Raw genomic sequence first — 20559 nt, forward strand, 5'->3', positions numbered from 1 at the left:
CTCCTCCATAGCCTCTAATTTCCTGGCTTCTGCTGTTATTCCAGGTTATATAATCAAATCTAAGGATCCAGAGTTGGGACCCACACATAAAATGCAACATTCAACATTTGTCTTTCTGAGTCTGGGTTACCTCATTTATTTATCAACTGATGAACAATGAGATTGCTTCTATTTCCTATCTACTGTGAATAGATCTGCAATGAACATGTCTGAACAAGTGTCTGTGGAGTAGGATGTCTAAATCCTTTGGGTATGTGCCAAGGAATGGTATAACTGGGCCATATGGTAGATCTACTTTTAGCTTTTAGAGAATTCTCCATACTGATTTCCATAGTGGCTGCAGCTACACCAGTTTGCAATCCTACCAACAGTAAATGAAAGTTCTCCTTTTGTTGTAGGAATTTAGTTTTCACTGTATCTAGGGTAAACATTATAGTTTTCACTGTATCCAGGGAAAACATTAGAGTGAATAGTTGTTTTCTAGAAGTACTTTGACCTTGAAGAATCGTTGTGGAAAACAGTGATTGTTTTCCGTGATTTGTAGAATTGTTTTTCTGAAGCGGCATTACAGACTTTACATGACTTTGGTCACAAGACACCTCTGGCACACCTGAGGCTTTCAGATTATTGTGTACTGCAAATGATAAACAATAAAGGACTAAAGTCATGTGGGCATGTGATGTTTTCCTTTAGAGAGACATAGAGATTAGACAACATCTTGGTATGAAGAAATACTTTACCCCAAAAAACAACTGTGTAACAATCAATAAATATGCTTTTGTAATGCTGTTTGAGGTTCAGTTCATCAGAGGCTGGACCTTCTCTGCTAAGGGAGCCGAACACAATCCTAGCCATTTTTATTTCTTCCAGTTTATTGGGTCATTTTTTTTGACTCCTGGTTTCTTGAGTTCCTTATAGATTCTAGATATCAATCTTTATCAGATATCTATCTTGCAAAGATTCTCTCCCACTCAGTGGACTTCCTTTTCACTAGGTTGATTGTTTCCTCAGCTATACAGAAGCCTCTTAGAATTATGAGGTTCCATTTGTCAGTTGTTGGCCTTACTTCCTGAATGAATGGAATCCTATTCAGAAAGTCCTTTCCACACCTAAATCTTGCAGGGTTCTGCCTATGTTTTCTTCTAGCAGTTTCAGGGGTTCAAGTTTCACATTGAGGTCTCTGGTCCATTTTAAGCTGATTTTTGTAAATGGTAATAGTTATAAGCCCAGTTTCATTCTTCTACATGTGAGGTTGGCTGTGGCTTGTTCTGTTTCTCTGATCTTTCAGCATTCACTCCAATACCTGGCTCCGGGTTTGTTTTTATTAATAAGACCTTTTGCTACATCTGGCTCCCAACATTCGTGGTATGAATTTGAGAAAAAGCTACTTGCCTGTGGCCTTGCGGGCTCCAGCTCAGACCCGAGCTACACGTTGCTGGTTGTGGTAGCACACTTGGTTGGATTTACTGAAGGAGGCAGAGTCAGGAGGATCCCGAGTTTGAGGCCAGGCTAGGAGGCTTGCTAAGGAGAAGCTGTGGTCCGGGCCAAGCCACAAACAGTGACGGTGGTACCATGGAGGCAGTGCCTGCTGCTCCAAGTTACTGGCTGCTTCTCATTGTGTTGGTGACTACGGTGATGCTGCTAACTGGAATGAAGGGTTTACTGCTGCTTGTTCAGAGAAGAATTTTCAGGGCCATCGTGTTATAGGAAAGCATCAACAAAGGTCAGTTTGGAAAAGTTTGGCAAGACAAATAGTGGGGAGAAATTGTTGTGAAGATTTTCTCTTCTAGGGAAGAACATTCATGGTTCTGAGAGACAGACATTTATCAGACTGTGATTGCTCCAAACCACAGAAGACACACACACACACACACACACACACACACACACACACACACACACACACAAATCTACAGGGAACCATGACAACACCTAACAGCAACTTTGAAATCTTCAAAAGGATGATGGGACCCCACAATGATGATTCCACACGGACTATGGTAAAACCATTAAGCTGATTAACACCATGGAAAGATCAGCTTTGGACTACAAACTGCTCAGGACAGTTTCGAGATAGCTAGCTGAGATGATCCAGATTCACAGACTACTGGAGCAAGGACTTGAGATAAGCCCTGCACTTTCCCCTTATGCAGAGACTGGACAACAAATGATACAGCTACCTCTCCCGGGACTTGACAATTAACCCCAAAATTTTCTTTTCAGGATCCCCTAAAGATGTCTTCACCCCCAGAAAGCAGGAAGTAATTTTAAGAAAACGACACCCATATTCCCAAGAGGTGGGGTGGGTGTTTTTTGGTCATTCAATGGCTTATGGATAATTGTTATTGTTTATGATGGTTGGTTACAAGTTGTTAATTGTTAATGGTCAAAAAAAGCTAAACAAAGGAGATTAGATACAGGGTTCTTGTTTAAAGAAAAGAAAAACGAAGATATAGAAAAGGGTAGGTCATTGAATCTACTCTGAAAAAAGGGAAGATATAGAAATGATAAGATAAATGGTAGATTTTTGGATCCACTCAGAAAAAAAAAGAAAATTTGGATATGATAAGATAAAAAGGGAGATTATTTGAATCTACTTTTAAAAAGGAACTACTTGTTTTAAATAGGATAAGTAATGAAAATTTTTTATCTGAATTTGTCAAATGTTAATGGACTGGATATTGTTATATATTAATGGATTTTTTTGTCTGAATCTGTCAAACGCTAATGGACTAGACACTGTTAATGTAATTCTTGACTGTATATATTGTATATACTTATTGGATACAGATTTTTCTTGTATTAGTTATAAGCTTTTTTAAATTTTAGACCAAAAAAAAGGGGAAATGTGGTGATATTGTGTCCCCCAGTATATTGTGCACCTTAATAAACTTATCTGGGCTCAGAGAACAGAACAGCCACTAGATAGACATAGAGGCCAGAAAATGGTGGCACACACATCTTTAATCCTAGCATTCTGGAGGCAGAGATCCCTCCGGATCTCTGTGAGTTCAAAGCCACACTGGAAACAGCCAGGCATAGTGACACACGCCTTTAATCCCAGGAAGTGATGGCAGGAAGCAGAAAGATATATAAGGCATGAAAACCAGAAACTAGAGTCTGTTATGCTTTTGGCTTTTAGCAGCAGTTTAGCTGAGATCCATTCGAATGAGGACTCAGAGGCTTCCAGTCTGAGGAAACAGGATCAGCTGAGGAATTGGCGCAGTGAGGTGGCTGTGGCTTGTTCTGCTTCTCTGATCTTTCAGCGTTCACCCCAATGTTTTTATTAATAAGACCTTCTAACAATTCATGCTACATACATGTGAACATCCCGTTTTCCCAGTTGTTGAAGATGCTGTCTTTCCTCTAGTGTGTATTTTTGGCATCTTTCTTTGTCAAATATCAGATGGCTGTAATTACATGCCAATGATAGAGATGTTGGTTAATTTTACTTATTAATATGTGTGTGGGGGTGGGTGCACGAGTAGGGGTACATACCAGAAAGTAGATATGGAGGTCTGAAGACAACTTGCTAGTGTAGTTTCTCTTCTTCCACCATTTAGATCCTGGAAATTGAACTCAGATTTCAAACTTGACAATGAGCCTTCATCCATTGATTCATCTTGCTGGTCCTTATAAGCATTTTTAAAAATTAAACTAAATTTATATACATATACAATCTGCTATAAACATTCTTTTAAATTTTTCTTTATTTGTTCTGTTTTCATATGTGTGTTGAATGTATATACCTACAATGCAATAACAAACAAAAACCACTACATCACTACATTGAAAACCAGCTTTCTTAGCTTCTTCAGTCTTGCTTCATTTCTTCACAGCAACTCAACCAATTGTCCCTGAGTCTTCTTCTAACCCCACCCATTTCCTAAGGATGTCTAGAGATCTTACTTTACACACACACACACACACACACACACACACACACACACACTTTAAAAAAATACCAATTTATAATTACTTGGTTCTATATGCTACATTTGCTTTTATTTGCAAACAGTGTCTCATGCAGTGCTTATGCCACCACACCCGGTTTATCAATACATTTGCTTTTAAACGGTTGTTGTGGAGGACAACGCTGGGTGTAGTCCTTGGATCTATGAAATTAATCACAGCTTTTGGGATTTTGCACGTAAATTATAAGCATTTGAAAGCTTTTGACCCAGAGGGTGATGAGATTCTCAATGAAGGTGTCTTTTGAGGAAGACTGGTGTAAAATGTGGGGTATTTTTTAATGAGTCTAGGGGATATACTCAGAATCATGTCCATCGTCTTCGAAAGGGAATTGGGATCGCCCCGGAAGCCACTCTGGAGACTGCGCTCCATTTTGAGGTGTAGGTAGGAAGTGCGGTCTGGCATGGTCTGGATTCCCAGGGCTTTAGCCTTGCCCATTCCCTAAATCTCTGACATTCCTTTTCCCAGGAGTCGGAATTGGTCCTCCAACAGTTCCGGCTTTTCCGCCACATCCTTTCTAAACTTGTCACTCATATGCGTATAGCCAATCACCACCTAGACATAAGCACCAATGAATACGCAGACTCATAGGAAGAGAGGCGGTCCTGCAGGTGCAAACGATCCAATCACGGACGCCAACGGACGCCGCCTCAGAAGGCAGTTATTTGCGTTTGGGCTTTCTTAAGATGGCCGCGGCTAAGGACGGATGTGGCTTAGAAGCTGCTGCTGGAAACGGGCGGCGGCTCCACCTAGGGATTCCTGAAGCGGTGTTTGTGGTAAGAGACCCTGTTCCTTGGCGTCTTGCTCTCAGTTGAAGGTTGCTTCCCAATCACCACAGAGGCCTGGTGTTTGGGGGGAGGAGGGAGACTGAGCTAAAAGGTCCCGGAAAGTAATGCCCGGCCTGTTGTCCCAACCCGCGCATCTTGATTTTTCAGACCCTGTGAGGGGATGGATGGCTTGGAAGAGTGGTAACCCTACCAGGGCCCAGAAGAGGGAGCGGGGAGGAGCACTGCGGAGTAGGACCCGGATGCTAGGCGGGCGTCCTTTGGTACTGTCCACTTCTTGCCAGTTGTCATCTACTGTTGAAAAAAAACATAAGGCGGGTTATTGAGGAGCACAAGACAACTATGATGCAGGAGGACACTTAGTACAGTGAGTAGTCAGGACAGCTAAGTGGCACCTAGTCAGTTTGAGCAGGGTCGTGGGCCGTTTCCTTGGGAATGGAACCAGACTGCGGAGAAAGTTAGCACGAATGTGAAGTTCTCGTGTGTCTTGCTTTTAGGAATTGAAACCTTATGCAGTGGGTAACCGGCTGTGATTAAGTGTCTGAAACCGTTTGGTTTTACTTATACCATTCAAGCCGTTTGGGTAGAAAACAAATTGTATGCAGTTGTGAGAATTGTGGGGAATGCAATTGGAAGGTTTCACATAACAGGGAGACCAACACAAATTCAAAGAGAAGGTAGAAGTTGTATATATTTTCTCATTTATTTGTGAAGCACTGCTATAAAATTTTAGTGGAATTTTCCTTGACCTTTTGGTTTGCACCTAAAGTATATACTCTGTTTTATGTCTGACATTCTTCAAAAGACCCATTTTGTTTGTTTGTTTGTTTTTTACTTAAATCACATTTTATATTGTATATTTTAATTTGCTGGTGTAATAATTGTTTTGGGTATTCTCAGTGTGCTGTGCTTTTAAAAATATCTTTCACTGGGCGGCGGTAGTACACGCCTTTAATCCCAGCACTGGGGAGGCAGAGCCAGGCAGATCTCTGAGTTTGAGACCAGCCTGCTCTGCAGAGTGAGATACAGGACAGATACGAAGAAACCTTGTCTCGAAAAACAAACAAAACAAAATCTTTCAAGTGATTTTTACATGAATATTTTCTGAGGTTCAGAAATTAAAGAGATTTTGCAAAATTTAGAAGTGAGTTGAGTTTTGTAGATGTAGGTGAAGAAACCAAGAAACAGAGTCCCTGAATAATTTGTCCCAGATCACACAGGATATAAATGAGGTACCCAGATTTTGCATTTGAGTAGACAGGTGGGCTTCAGAACCTCTTTGGTCATGCTCTGTTACTTAGAAGTGAGGTAGTTCTTTTGTGCTATTTCTCCTAATCCTACCACAATGCCTTATACATAAGATTGTGTACACACACACACATTCCCATGTGTCTTAAATATAACAGTAATCAGAGGTAACTTTAGAAGTTGAATTAATGAATACAAACCTTATCTGAGGGTTGTATAGTCTTATCCTAAAATATACTTTATTTATTTTTTGAGACAGAGCCCCACACTGTAGTCCAGGTTGGCCTAGAACTCACTGTGTGGACTATGCTGGCCTCAAACTCATAGCAACTCTCCTGTCATACTTTCCAAGAGTTGAGATTAAAGATAGACACGGTGACACCTGGTTCTAAAATTTTATGGTTAAGTAAAATTTAAAAAGTTAAATATGGTTAAATATACCAATAAGATATAATAAGCAGCCCAATCTATACATAATTATTTTGATGTTCCAAAATTAATGGTAGTGGTATGATATTTTAACAACATGAAATTCTACATTAGAGAGTATTTGAATCCTGCCCCAGCTTCCCATTTACTGCTTAGCCTTGAGTATATAGGGATGACAATGTTTACAGAGTTATTATGAAAAGTAAAACATGTTCAATTGAATTAAAGCAGTAAGAAAAAATGACAAATTTGACACACAGTTTGCTCACTTCTTTAGCGACTAGGGCACATGAATAGGCAGTGTGTTTCATTGCTAGTGATTTTCATATTTACTACTAGGGCCACAGGAGAAATGTATAAAACAGGCAAGGTCATATATCTCAACCTATATATAAATCAGAATTAAAAAGAGAAGAATAAGTTAGCTATATAATATATGTAAACTGCCCCAAATGGTCTTTCTTTTACTTATTTTTGTCTTCTTTTGAGACAGGCATTATGTAGCCCAAGCTAACCCAAATTTGTTGTATGTCTGAGGCTGTCCTTGAATTTAGTACCTTTGTGCCTCTACTTCCTGAGTTCTGGGATTATAGGCCTGTACCATCATGTCTAGCTTATCTATAACTTTTCTTCTGGCAATACTGGGGATGACATAGGGCTTCATGTCTGGTAGGCAAGTGGTATACCACTGAGCTCCAGCTGTACCTGTCTTTAACGTTTCATAATTACGTTTTTAATTAAAAACATGTCTTTAGAAAAATTAGTTCTTGCTAATGGAGTCTCACTGGGTTTATTAGACACACTTAAGGGTAGGCTCCATGCCTGGCAGTAGGTGGCCAACATAAAATGAATTCAATGATATTTTTGTAGACTTGTCTTGTATTGCTTTGTTTGAGCATTTTTTTTCTCTTACTGGCCTTTTGCTTGGATGTTATTTCAGATTTTGTGTTTATGGATTTTTTTGTGTTCCTTGTATTTTTTCTGTTTTTAAAATTATGCTTTTTTTTTTATATTTGCCTGTATTTTAAAGCGAGAGAGAGAAAAGGTATGGAGTTGGGGAGGTGGGAGGATCTTCGGGGAGTTGGGGGAGGGGAAATTGATCAGAATATATTTTATGAAAAAATTTTCAAAAAATTAAATAAAACAAGCCTTTGAAGAAAAAAAACTTGTTCTTTTTCATTTTATAAACAAAGTGAAAATCAGATTTGTGATATGAATTTAAAATTTTATAATATATTATTTTACATACTAAAGGAGGATGTAGATTCTTTCATGAAGCAGCCTGGGAATGAGACTGCAGATACAGTGTTAAAGAAGCTGGATGAACAATATCAGAAGTATAAGTTTATGGAACTCAACCTTGCTCAAAAAAAAAGGAGGTAATCAAAACAATTTCTACATTTAAAAACTATTATAATTATTAATTATATAAGTTGTACAAGCTAATGAATTTTATTCTGATATACCCATACATGCAAATATTGTGCTTAAAATTTTTCCTTTTACTTTAGTCTGGTATATTTTGCTTAACATGATGACCTATATAATTCTGTTAATGATGTTGCAAATGACATATTTTCATTCTTACTAATGGTTGTGTAATGTTCCATTTCCACATAAATGCATGTGCCATGCACACATACCTGTGTATCCATTCATCTGTTAGTCTTGGTTATTATGAATAGTGCCATAGTGAATATTAGTATGCACACAACTTTTGTATGGTTACTTTCTTTCCTTTTGGGTATGTACTTAGGAATAATATAGCTGAATCGGGTAGTATTTCCATTTTTATTTTTTTCAGTTGTGTGTGCACATGTATGTGTTCGGGTTCATACATGCCATTGTGCAAGCATAGGTTCTCATGTGCCATAGTGCATTTGTGGAGGTCAGAGAACAACTTTCTGGAGTCAGTTCTCTTCTGCCACCTTGTTGAGGCAGGGTCTCTTGCTATTTCTGCCACTTTGTATACTCCAGGCTAGCTGATGTGTGAGCTTCTGGGCAGTTCCCCTGTCTCCTGGGCAGTTCTCATTTTGCCATCCTTAGATTACAGATGTCAGCCACTGCATCCTGTTTTCCTGTGAGTTTTAGGAATTGAACTTAGGTTGTTAGGCTAAGTCCTGTGGTCTGCTTATAAAATAATCACACAGAGGCTTCATATTAATTAAAACTGCTCAGCCATTAGCTCAGGCTTACCACTGACTAGCTCTTACACTTAAACTCAGCCCATTTCTGTTAATCTATATATTGCCACATGTTCCGTGGCTTTACCTGTGTGCCATTACATGCTGCTCCCTGGACAGCGGGCTGTCAGCCTCTGTGATTATTTTGTAAGCAGGCCACAGGACTGCAGGGCCCAGGCAGGACCGGAGAAACTTCTAGCTACAGTTCTCTATATAGTTTATAAATATACTTTGTTTTGTAATATTTATCATAAATATTTTCTCTTATATCTAAAATATTTAAATAAAATTTATAAAGTATCTTAACTATTTTATATTTGTAAATAGTCTTTAAAGGACATATCAGTTGAAAATTGCAAGGGTAGTAAGATGGTCCTGATGTTTATTTTTGCCTGTAAAATACTATGTTAACCTTTTTATCCCTCCTCACAGGCTGAAAGGTCAGATTCCTGAAATTAAACAGACTTTGGAAATTCTAAAATACATGCAGAAGAAAAAAGTAAGTGTATTTTCTTTGCACGTATAAGTAAATCAGAATTCTTTGACAGAGGCCTGATTTCCTTGACTCTTTGGTTACTAGTACTTCATTTGTGCAGTAGGATTCACCCTACCTTCTTTAGCATATGCAGTAACATTAAAAATAGTATACTTATGTCAAAAAGATGGCTTTGTAGCCTTCCCCTAAAATCAAGTTTAATTTTATGCTCCTCACTTAAATTACTTTTGTGTGTAAAATTTTAATTAGAAATGATGTTAGGTATTTTTAAAATGTCTTATTCTGAGGTAGCAAAATTTAAGGGTGCTTTTATTTATTTATTTTTATGGGTGTGATGCTGGCATATTTGCTTCATAGAAGGACTTTGGGAGTGATCCTTCTGTTTCTGTTTTGCTTTGAATAATTTAAGAAGGATTGGCTGTAGCTCTTTGCTTTGAATGTCTCATATAAGTCTTCTTTGAATCCATCTGGTCCTGGACTTCTTTTTTTGCTGGAAGGATTTTATTTCATCCCTTCATTTCTTAGGGTTCTATTTAGGTTATTGACTTTTTGGTTTAATTTTCATGGTTTGGCTGAATCTATTCATCCATTTCTTTTAGGTTTTCCAGCTTAATGGAGTACAGGTTTTTAAAATATTCCCTTATAATATTCTACATTTCTTTGGTGTCTGTTGTTATGTTTCCCTGTTCATTTCTGATTCTGTATTTTGGATCCCTCTTTTGTTTAATTGGGCCAAGGGTATCTAAGTTATGGTTATCTTCTCAAAGAACCAGATCTTAGATTTGTTGATTTTTTTTTTTTTAAAAATATTGTTTTCTTTGTTTCTATGTAGTTGATTTCTGCTCTGATTTTTATTATTTTTTTGATGTTGGTTGGGTTTGAATTTGGTTTGTTCTTTTCCCAACTTTTTAAGTTGCATCATTAAGCCATTTATTTGTGCTCTTTCTGATTTTTTTTTTATTAAGAAAATTTTTTCATTCATTTTACACACCAATCAAAGATTCCCCTCTTCCCTCATCCCGTCCCCCCCAGCCTCCTCTCCCAACCCATCCCCCACTCCCTCCCACAAGAAGGCAAGGTCTCCCATGTGGAGGCACATTCAGTAGAGGTAAGTCCAAGCCCTTCCCCCTGCCTCAAGGCTGCATGAGGTGTCCCATCATAGGTAGTGGGCTCCACAAAGCCCAGTCATGCACCAGAGATGGATTCTGATCCTACTGCCAGGGGGCCTCCCAAGCAGATCAAGCTACACAACTGTCTTACCATGCAAAGGGCCTAGTCCAGTCCCATGTAGGCTCCACAGCCATTGATCCAACTTTCATGAGTTCCCTTTTTTAATGTAGGCACTTAGAGCTGTAAATGTTCCTCATGGAACTGTTTTCAATGTGTCTCAGAGATGTGGTCTGTTTTAGAAAAGCTTCCATATGCTGCTAAGTAGAATGTATATTCTTTGGTCTTTGGGTAGAACATTCTGTAGATATCTCTTAGGTCCGTTTGATATATGATGTCAGTTAATTCTGATGTTGCTGCTTTTTTTTGTTGTTTGTTTTTTGGCCAGATGACCTGTCTATTGGAGAAAGTGGGGTATTGTGATCACCTACTATTAATAGATTGATGTTAATCTGTATCTTTAAATCCAGTAGTAGATTTTTTTTAAAAGTGAAATTGGGCACCCTAGAGTGGTGCACATATGTTTAGGATAGTAATATCTTCTTGGTTAACTATTCCCTTGATTAGAGTGATGTGTCTTCTTTATCTCTTCTGATTAATTTTAATTTGAAGTCTATTTTGTCAGATATTAGGATAGTGACGCTTGCTTCTGGATCCCACTTGATTGGAGTACTTTTGTTCATCTTTTTACTCTAAGGCCTTGCCTAATTTTAAAACTAAGATGTGTTTCTTGGAGGTTTACCATAACCTTCATAGCTGCAGGGATTTTTGTTGTCCTTATTTTATGGATGAGGAACTTGAAACATAGATAAATAGTGACATGCCAAATTTATACAGCTAGCAAGTAGCTGAATCAGAATCCATGTCAAGTCATTTTAGCCATTCATTATATTATAGCCATTCGTTGTTTTTTTTTTTTTTTTAACAACTAAGTAAGTCTTCATGATGGTACTGTTTTAAATGTCTTGCGATTCCCTCCTTTATAACCTTGATATCAACCTGGCCTGTTTGTGGTACTGTCATTTTTTTAAAGGAGTCCACCAATTCAATGGAGACCAGATTCTTACTGGCAGATAACCTGTACTGCAAAGCTTCGGTTCCCCCTACTGATAAAGTGTGCCTGTGGTTGGGGGTAAGTAAATGTTATAGCCACAGCTACTATATTTGTAAAATAATGTTTTCTGACCAACAAAACTATTTTTTTCTTAATATGTAATGTCTTTATCTCCCTTTGATTTTAGAAAGAATGAAGGTGTAGAGTTCAAATAGTCCTTATTAAAAACTGACTGGAATTAGGGTTGTCTTTTTAAAAGATTGCACACATTTAAAGTTTTTTCCAGTCAAGACAAAATTGATCAAACCTACTCTTCTTGTTCTCTGTGTGTGTGTGTGTGTGTGTGTGTGTGTGTGTGTGTGTGTGTGGGTAAACTTGGGGTTTTGAGTATGCTGGGAAAGTACTCTACCATGGATCCACATTCCTCAGCCCTTTGTTTTTTTTTTTTTTTAAAGACAAGATCTCATATGTAGCTCAGACTGTCTTTCGACTCATAATCCTCCTGCCTTTGCTTACCAACTACTGAGATTGCAGGCATGCCACCATGCCCAACTACTTCTCCAGTTGATGTCTTTTGCCTTTTCAAAATGCAACAGAAGGAAGAGAGTAGGGAGCGGGTATGGCTCCTTTGGTAAAGTACTTGCTTTACAAGCATGAAAACCTGAATTCAATACCCAGAACTCACATAAAAAAGGCAAGACATGGAAGACTTGGAAGTCAGTGGTCAGTGAGTCTCACAAAGAAATGGAGGTGGTAAGCTGGGCGGTGTTGGTGCACGCCTTTAATCCCAGCACTCGGGAGGCAGAGGCAGGAGTATCTCTGTGAGTTTGAGGCCAGCCTGGGCTACAGAGTGAGTTCTAGGAAAGGTACAAAGCTACACAGAGAAACCCTGTCTTGAAAAACCAAAAAAAAAAAAAAAAAACGAGAAAGAAAGAAAGAAATGGATGTGGCCTAGAAGGAAAAGCTAAAGGGGGTGGTGGCAAAGAACTAGGGAGACCCTAGGCCTGCACTAAGAGACAGAGTCCCCAGGGAATTAACAGTAGTTTGAATGTAATCAAATTTCTCTTTCCTATTTTCAAAGTATATTTACATTCATTGGTATGCTGGCAAGTGGCAATCAATTTAGGGACAAAGTGATGAACAGTTAGGGAAGAAAGGCCTTTATTTGTAACATTTGCTGATTTCTATGATATAATGCTCAGATCATTCCTGATGTGATGTCCTGGAATGTACAGTAGAGAAGAGGTGTGTATACAACTGTCATTCACATTTCAGTGCAAGATATTCCAAGATACCATTGTGCTACATTCCTCAGTAAACCCTTCAGTCCTAGTGTCGGTGGTGGTAGGGAAATACATTGTAGCACTGCTGCTAGTAGCCTGAGGATCTTTCTTCCCCTTTAGGGACTGCTACTATATAAAAGTGGATCTTTGACTATGATGCCTATAATAACTTCAGGGATAAGTCTGCATGAAGCAAAGTTAGAGTTTATGAATTATTTATAAGAGATGCTTCAAATCTAAGTGGGAGTGTTTGGAGAGAGAAGATGCTTAAGGAAAGGACAGTATCTCCAAGATAATGGTTCTCAATGTCTCAAAAGAGACATGCTTAAATAGTTTTACTATGATTGAACCCATTTCTATTAACATTTATTCTACATTCCTTTTGCTACTTCCTTTCTTCTGGCATCTATTGCACTTGACCTTTACCAGGTGCTGAGAAACAGTAGCAACTACTAATTTACTTCCTTTCTCTGTGTATCAACTTCATTCCTTCATAGTCCAAAATACCCTGTTGTGTGTATATAAACCACATTTTGTCTATTCATTATCAACTAATAGATATTTGGTTTATCTCTCCTTTTCGGCTATTGTGAATACATTTTTGTGCCAACTTATATTTTCAGTGTTCTTGAGTTATGTATGTGTCCTGGTTATTAATGTTTGCTTGTTTGCTTGCTTGCTTCCTTTCTGTCTTTGTTTTTTGATAAAGGGTCTTTCTATGTAGCCCTGGCTTTCCTAGAACTTGCTGTGTAGACCAGGCTGACCTCAAATTCATAGAGATCCTCCGTCCTCTTCCTCCAAAATGATGATATTAAAGACGTGAATCATTACATCCAGCTATTCATGATAGTTTTGTGGATTTTTTGTTTGTTTTACTGTTTTTTAGTTATTTGAGGTTCAATAAGTATATTACAGCTACCCATCTTTTTACAGAATACAGAGCCTTGCGTAAGCTAGGCAAGTGTTCTACCAATGAACTACATCTCGAGTCCCAGTATTTTTCTTGTTGTTGTTGTTGTTTGTTTGTTTGGTTGGTTTTTTAAGACAAGGTCTTCCTATGTGGCCCAGGATAACCTTGGCTTCCTATTCTTCCTGCCTCAGAGTCTCAAGTGCTGGGTTAATGCTTTTTGTTTTGGGATAATGCTCTTGTACACTGTAAAGATTTGTCACTTGAATTGGTTTAATAAAATGCTGATTGGCCAGTAGCCAGGCAGGAAGTATAGGTGGGGCAACCAAACTAAGAATGCTAGGAAGAGGAAGAGCGTAGTCAGGAATTGCCAGCCAGATGCAGAGGAAGCAAGGTGAGAATGCCTCACTGAGAAAAGGTGCTAAGCACATGGCTAAACATAGATAAGAATTATGGGTTAATTCAAGAGTAAGAGCTAGTTAGTAATAAGCCTGAGCTAATGGCTGAGCATTTATAAGTAATATTAAGCCTCTGAATCAATTGTTTGGTAAGTGGCTGCTGAATATTTGGGAACAAGCAGGTAGGAGGGAAACTTCTGCCTACGGCTTTTTGCTTCTTTGTTTTTGTTTTTTAACTGATTGTTATGTATCCCAGGCTTGCAACAAACTATGTAGCTGAGAATAACCATGAACTCCTGAACTTTTTGCCTCTGCCTCCTGAGTACTAGAATTATAGGTGTGAATTTTTTTTTTCCTGAGACAAACTCTTATTATTATAGCACAGGTTGGCCTTGTACTTGGAATCTTCCTTCCTTAGCTTCCTGCATTCCAGGATTATAACTATGAGTTTCTATGCTAAGCTTTAATACTTGTTTAACAGATAACATATTTACATGCAATTTAAAAGGTACAAAAGCACTATCTTAGTTATTTTCTCTTGCTATAACTCAGTTATCACAGACTGGGTAATTTATACAGAATTAGGTCTATTTGATGCATCTGGAAACTGGGAAGTCCAAGAGGATGGTGCCAGCATCTGGTGAGGGCCACAGGCTGTATCATATTTTGGTAGAAGAGATCATATGGTAAAGCAGTAAGGTATACTAGCTTACTAATGCCATTATGAATGTTCCTTCCTCATGATGTCATCTAAATTTGATTGCTTCCCAAAGACCCCATCTCTAAATTCTACTAGTATATGAATTTGGTACTTTTCATTCTGGGAGACAAACATTAAATATATAGCAAAGACCTCCTGTGAAAAGCCTACTTCTCATTAGCACAGTGTACCTGCCTTTAAAGTAATCAACAGTCTATTTCTTGGTATCCTTCAAGAAAAATTTTATACATACATAGGTAAAGACCATATCCATCTGCCTTTTTACAGAAATGGTAACACATACTGTTCTACCTTTTTTTGCCCATTTCATTTCATAATGTGTGTTGTGATTTTGTGTATTGAAACTTCATTTTCTACATACCTGTAACTCAGGGGTCAGCAAGTTTTCTGTAAAGGGTCAAATAGTAATATTTTCTATTTTTCATGCAAAGCATAAGACAATGGACTGGTTTGGTCCAAGGGCTGCAGTTTGCAAACACTTGCTCTAATGTGGAGATTGTTAAGTAATTGTCATGACTTTTTCTCTTCAGGCTAATGTAATGCTTGAATATGATATTGATGAAGCTCAGGCATTGTTGGAAAAGAACTTATCAACTGCCACAAAGAATCTGGATTCTCTTGAGGAAGACCTTGACTTTCTTCGAGATCAATTTACTACTACTGAAGTCAGTATCCTTTTTACAAATAAAAAAGGGAAGAAGGAGAAAGATTTTTAAAAATTCCTATATTGCTTTCATGGGAAGAATGACTATTCCTAAATAAATGTGAAGTTGGAGATTGCATAAGATAATGACTATCTTATTTGAATCAAAAAGTTTAGAGATAAATTAATAAATTTGAAATGCAGAGATGTGGACAGCAGGTTCACACTGGTCAATAAGTTTTTTTCAAATATTTTATTATACTTTATAATCAAATAGTTTAATTTCACAAATATTTAAAAGTCCTCAGTAAGTTAGGTGCAGTGGTCTATGTTTGTAAACCCAACACTTCAGAGTTTGAGGCAAGAGTATTATGAATTTGAAGCCACCTTGGGCTACTAGATAAGACTCTGACTTAAAAAAGTCTTAGCAATTTCTCCAAGTGTGCTAAGCCCTATGAATCATGAAAATCAGTGGAGGGGCAAAGTGTGCCAAGTCTTTCCCTGTTAAAACTGTACATGTAAAATAGGTCATGATAACTTCATAGCAATTGTAAATAATTCCGTGTATTCAGCATCAAGGTAACTGAAAGTTTGGGAATGATAGATGTGCCCTGAAGTTAAGTCAGGGAATGCTTTTTTAGGAGGTAAAATTTAAGCTATTTTGAGATGCAATACAGAATTTATAGGGGAAATTTGGAGGGGAAGGAATGCTTGCAACATGTTCTTTTCTCCTCTCTTGTCATTTCCTTTCTGTTGCTGTGATAAAACAATCTGACCAAAAGCAACTTAGGGGAAGAAAGGATTTATTTGGTGTGTACTTCCAGGTCACAGTTCATCACTGAGGGAAGCCAGAGCAAAAATTTGAAGCAGAAATCATGTAGGATCACTGCTTGTTGGCTCTCCAACACACATGTTCAATTAGCTTTCTTATAATGCCTTGGAATGGTGCCACCCACAGTAGGCTAGATCCTCTTGATTAGACTATCCCACACAGACATGTCACAGGCCGTTCTGATCAATGACTCTAGGCTGTGTCAAGATGACAGCTAAAGCTAACTGGGACACTGCTTTATCTCTTCTTCCTGTTCCTGACATACTCACTCAAGAAAAACACCTGGGTGTTGTCCTTCACACTTATTTCCTAACAACCAGGAGGAATTCAGTCATGTCAGTTTTTCTTGCCTGTATGGAAGTGTTTTTCCCCATGAAGCTTTCTGTATTATGATGTTACTTAGTTTTGGTGCTCCAGACGTGCATGTTCTTTACAACATCTCCAGCATGAATTTACCAAGTCACACATCTTTCTTTTAGTCCTCTAGTTATGATATTTCAATTATTAGCTGTTGTGTATAATATATACATATGCAGTCTCAAGTGTCTCCCACTAGTTTCATTTTATACCTCAGCCAGTGTCATCACATGCTATGACTTCTTCCATTAACAGTTTCTTCTCTAGAATGGTGCAGATTTCAAATAACCAGTTGTTTTACTCACCCCTAAAATGTTTCAGGCCTTTTGTGTTTCCTTTTGTTCTTTCCTTCATCTATTCTTCCTACCTGGAATGATTTTTATTTGGAGATACTCCTTTATCCTTCATATTTCAGTCTAAGCATCAAAACATTCCTCAACATTTTCTAATCCCATCAGAGTGGTTTTTTTCTCCCACTTTGCACATAGTACTTTGCACATAGTACTTTCCTTAACCCTGAGTTGCAGTCTCCCCCAACATGTAGTATGTAGTAGGTAAGTTCTTGGGTAAGGCAAGATAGATTTTTTTTTGAGGTTTGGTGCCAGGATCATCATGTGGCTAGTGATGTAAATACTTTGATTCAACTATGAAATTCTGAGGACCTAGGAGAGCTAGACCTTGTGGAAAAGAAAAGCTGTTAATTGTGAGAGAAAATGAGATGTAATGAAAGAAAGTCATCTAAGTTTAATCTTAGAAACTTAGAGAAGTGCCATTTATCATTGATATAATACTATATAAACTGGAAAAGTTAGAATAGTAGACAGACATTAATGAATCTAAGCTCCATGAGGGAAAGGGACTTTGCCTAGCTTATTCAAGGCTTTGTAGAGTACCTACTCACACAGTAGATACTTAGTAAACTAAAGGATCTGTTAAACCCAGAGAAATGTAAGGGATAAAATTTTAGATAATTGTACTCATTTTTAACATTTTGATATAGAGTCAGATTTTTGAAATTTCGCGAATGAGGGATTAGTTTTAAAACTTGACAGATAAGAAAATAATAGAAAAAAAATGAGTTAGGCACAGTGGTGTGTACACTACAGTTTTAGATACTTGGGAGTTTGGGGTTGGAGTCTGATTTGAGCCCATGAGTTTCAGGACAACCTGGACAATACTGTAAATTGATGTCTCAAAAATTGTTGGGAGTATCTAGCACATAGTCATTAAGTGTAGTACCAAAGTTGACTAGATATGCTAAGCAATTATTGATTGGAAGTCTTGATTTTTGTAGAAGTTAATTCCAGAATTTTCTTAGCAATTGATAGAATAGCAACATGGCTGTCAACAGTAGTTGCCACTAGTATTTTTGTTTGTGTGACTTCTCTGTCTCTGTTTCACTGTATGAGTAAATGGAAATTTCATTTGTTATCTTTAGAATTATATTTGCATTTTCTTTGACAATTGTTGCAGATATGGCTAGGGTTTATAATTGGGATGTAAAAAGAAGAAACAAAGATGATTCTACCAAGAACAAAGCATAACACCAGCAATTGAAAATGTGGTTCAGGTTTCCATACATGTTAAATAAGCCAGTGTTTATCCTTAAAGATTGATGTAACTTTTTTTTTTTTCCGCAGCAGGAATAATTAAAACTTTAAAAACACCATTTTATTTATTTATGAAAACAAAAATTACTTTCAGATATTTTATGAAGCTAACAGTATTTTTTTCATATTTCCCCTGCAAAGTGATGCTGCTTTTGTTTTATTTTATCTGTTATATGACAACTCTTAACTGAAATGGCCGAAAACTGTGAGGAATGCTATGGAGGCTGCTGAATGCTGGGCACCAGCACAGTTTACACAATTTTTTCTTTATTGATTGATTTTACTCTCACTTGATGTAGTAAACCTTTTAAAGGCAAGAAGGACAGTTTAATATTTGTAAACTTGTTTTTCTTTAGTACTTGTAGGACATTATCATCCTTTGTTGCTGTTGTGTTCTATAAATGGGGTTTCATGCATTTCTGCTTAACCAGTAGCTTTTATGATACTCTAACCTTTTTAGAAAATGATTATTTACTTTCCTACACAGCTTGAGGGCTGTTGACATATATAAAACTTTGAGCCCAAATAAGTGCACTGTGTCTTTGCAATGCCAGTATAAGGGAGACTTGATCAATGTGAGAGTACTACCCATTCAAAACTTTAAGCTAAGGTAATTTTATATTATGTAACAGTTCTCCAAAGCACCTTGAACAGGAATATTAACATAAATGTAAATCTGCATTGCTTGGAAAGAGTTGTAAGCTTTTTTTATTTGTGATAAAATTGCATAGGAATGAAAAATCTTTGGAAAGCCATTGGTACTGTGGCAAAAGTACTTGGTGATTCAGATTCTGGTAAAAACACGTGCATGTTATTCCATCTCCATGTAGGAAAAAGTATACTTGTATGATGTTTTGTACTTGTATTTCATGTTATTAAAGCAGTGATATTCAAATTGTTGCTTGATGCCTTTTTATGTTAATCTTTGTCTTAATCTATATAGGTTTCTGGCAATCAGGTAAAATGGGCATTTATATTGTATGGGTCTGGAGACTGGAAGTCCAATTGAAGTGCAAGGGCAAAGCCCTCATGGTGTACTCATTTCTCTACCCCATCCCCTACCACACTCATCCTAATACATTGAGGTATTAGACCTTATGTTTTAACATGAGAAAAACAGTTCAGATGATATCTAAAGTTAATATGAGTCTCTTCACATTTTTAAGAGGTTCATTTACTTGTACCTAACTAGTATATTTTAAGAGCTTTTTATATTTGTAGAAACAACAGAAAATCCCCTTGGAAGGAATACAGATAAACAAATAAGATTTTAATTTGAAATATACCAAACTTTTGGGGTTTTTTTGTTTTTTGGTTTTTCAAGACAGGGTTTCTCTGTATAGCTTTGCGCCTTTCCTGGATCTTGCTCTGTAGACCAGGCTGGCCTCGAACTCACGGAGATCCACCTGCCTCTGCCTCCCAAGTGCTGGGATTAAAGGCATGCGCCACCACCGTCCGGCCCAAACTTTTTTATTAAATTTTTTTGATAATATATTTTGATCATGATTTTTCCTTCCCTCAGCTCTTCCCAAACTTTCTTGATTTATAAATTTTTTAAATTTTAGAATTTGAAGTTTGTAAGTACTATTTTCCCACACTGTAGTAGGTATATTGGTACAAGATGTCCCTTTTAATACAGGAATGATATTTCTCTTCTGTAAACATCTATTTTGTTTTAAATATCTAGAAAGATTAAATATGAATTTGTAGTTGATGTAAGGAATGTGAAGAAGAAAATGAGCACTGTTAGTCCCTAGTAAATGAAAGGTATTTAATCTTACCTCTATAAAATCATTTCTTTCATAATGATATGCATTTTTAGAATAATATAACCATCTAGATATAATGTGATATCATCAGTCTTAATAGCACAATATACTGAGTGAGAATATGTGGGCAGAAGATTGACTATGAAACTTGATATGAAACTTCAGTTTAACTATTTTCCATTATAAAATGATTGTGGGTTTTTTTTTTTTTTTTTTTTTTTTTTTTTTTTTTTTTTTTGGTTTTTCGAGACAGGGTTTCTCTGTGTAGCTTTGCGCCTTTTCCTGGAACTCACTTGGTAGCCCAGGCTGGCCTCGAACTCACAGAGATCCACCTGGCTCTGCCTCCCGAGTGCTGGGATTAAAGGCGTGCGCCACCACCGCCCGGCATAAAATGATTGTTAACATTTGAGAAATGTTGAAAAATAGTGGGAGTGGAGATGCTTAAGTTCCACTTGCAGTCCTTAACCAACCAACCTCCTTCTTTTATCTTCCCTTCCTATCTCCCTTCTGTGATTAGGCATCACTATGTAGCCAAAGCTGGACTGAAACTCACTGTGTATCCCAAGTTGACCTCAGACTCATGATCTTCCTGCCTCAATGTCCTAAAAGCTAGGATTATAGGTATATGCTACCATGTCCACCCACTTCCGTATTAATGTCCTTATGCCCAGCTTCTATTTCTTGTATGCATAAATTTATAGAAAA

The 20559-nt window shown here is 37.4% G+C and overlaps 1 protein-coding gene across 1 annotated transcript; it reads left to right on the forward strand.

Moving 5' to 3' along the window:
- Positions 1–4617: 4617 nt before the first annotated feature.
- Positions 4618–18980, forward strand: Vbp1 (VHL binding protein 1). The gene is made up of 6 exons (XM_059251246.1): positions 4618–4748; positions 7689–7813; positions 9050–9116; positions 11314–11412; positions 15174–15312; positions 17949–18980. Exons 1-6 carry the CDS (start codon positions 4659–4661, stop codon positions 18017–18019), a joined length of 591 nt encoding a protein of 196 aa, XP_059107229.1. The 5' UTR covers positions 4618–4658; the 3' UTR covers positions 18020–18980.
- Positions 18981–20559: the final 1579 nt, after the last annotated feature.

The sequence above is a fragment of the Peromyscus eremicus genome, chromosome X (assembly GCF_949786415.1).
Source record: "Peromyscus eremicus chromosome X, PerEre_H2_v1, whole genome shotgun sequence".
Taxonomy (NCBI): Eukaryota; Metazoa; Chordata; class Mammalia; order Rodentia; family Cricetidae; genus Peromyscus; species Peromyscus eremicus.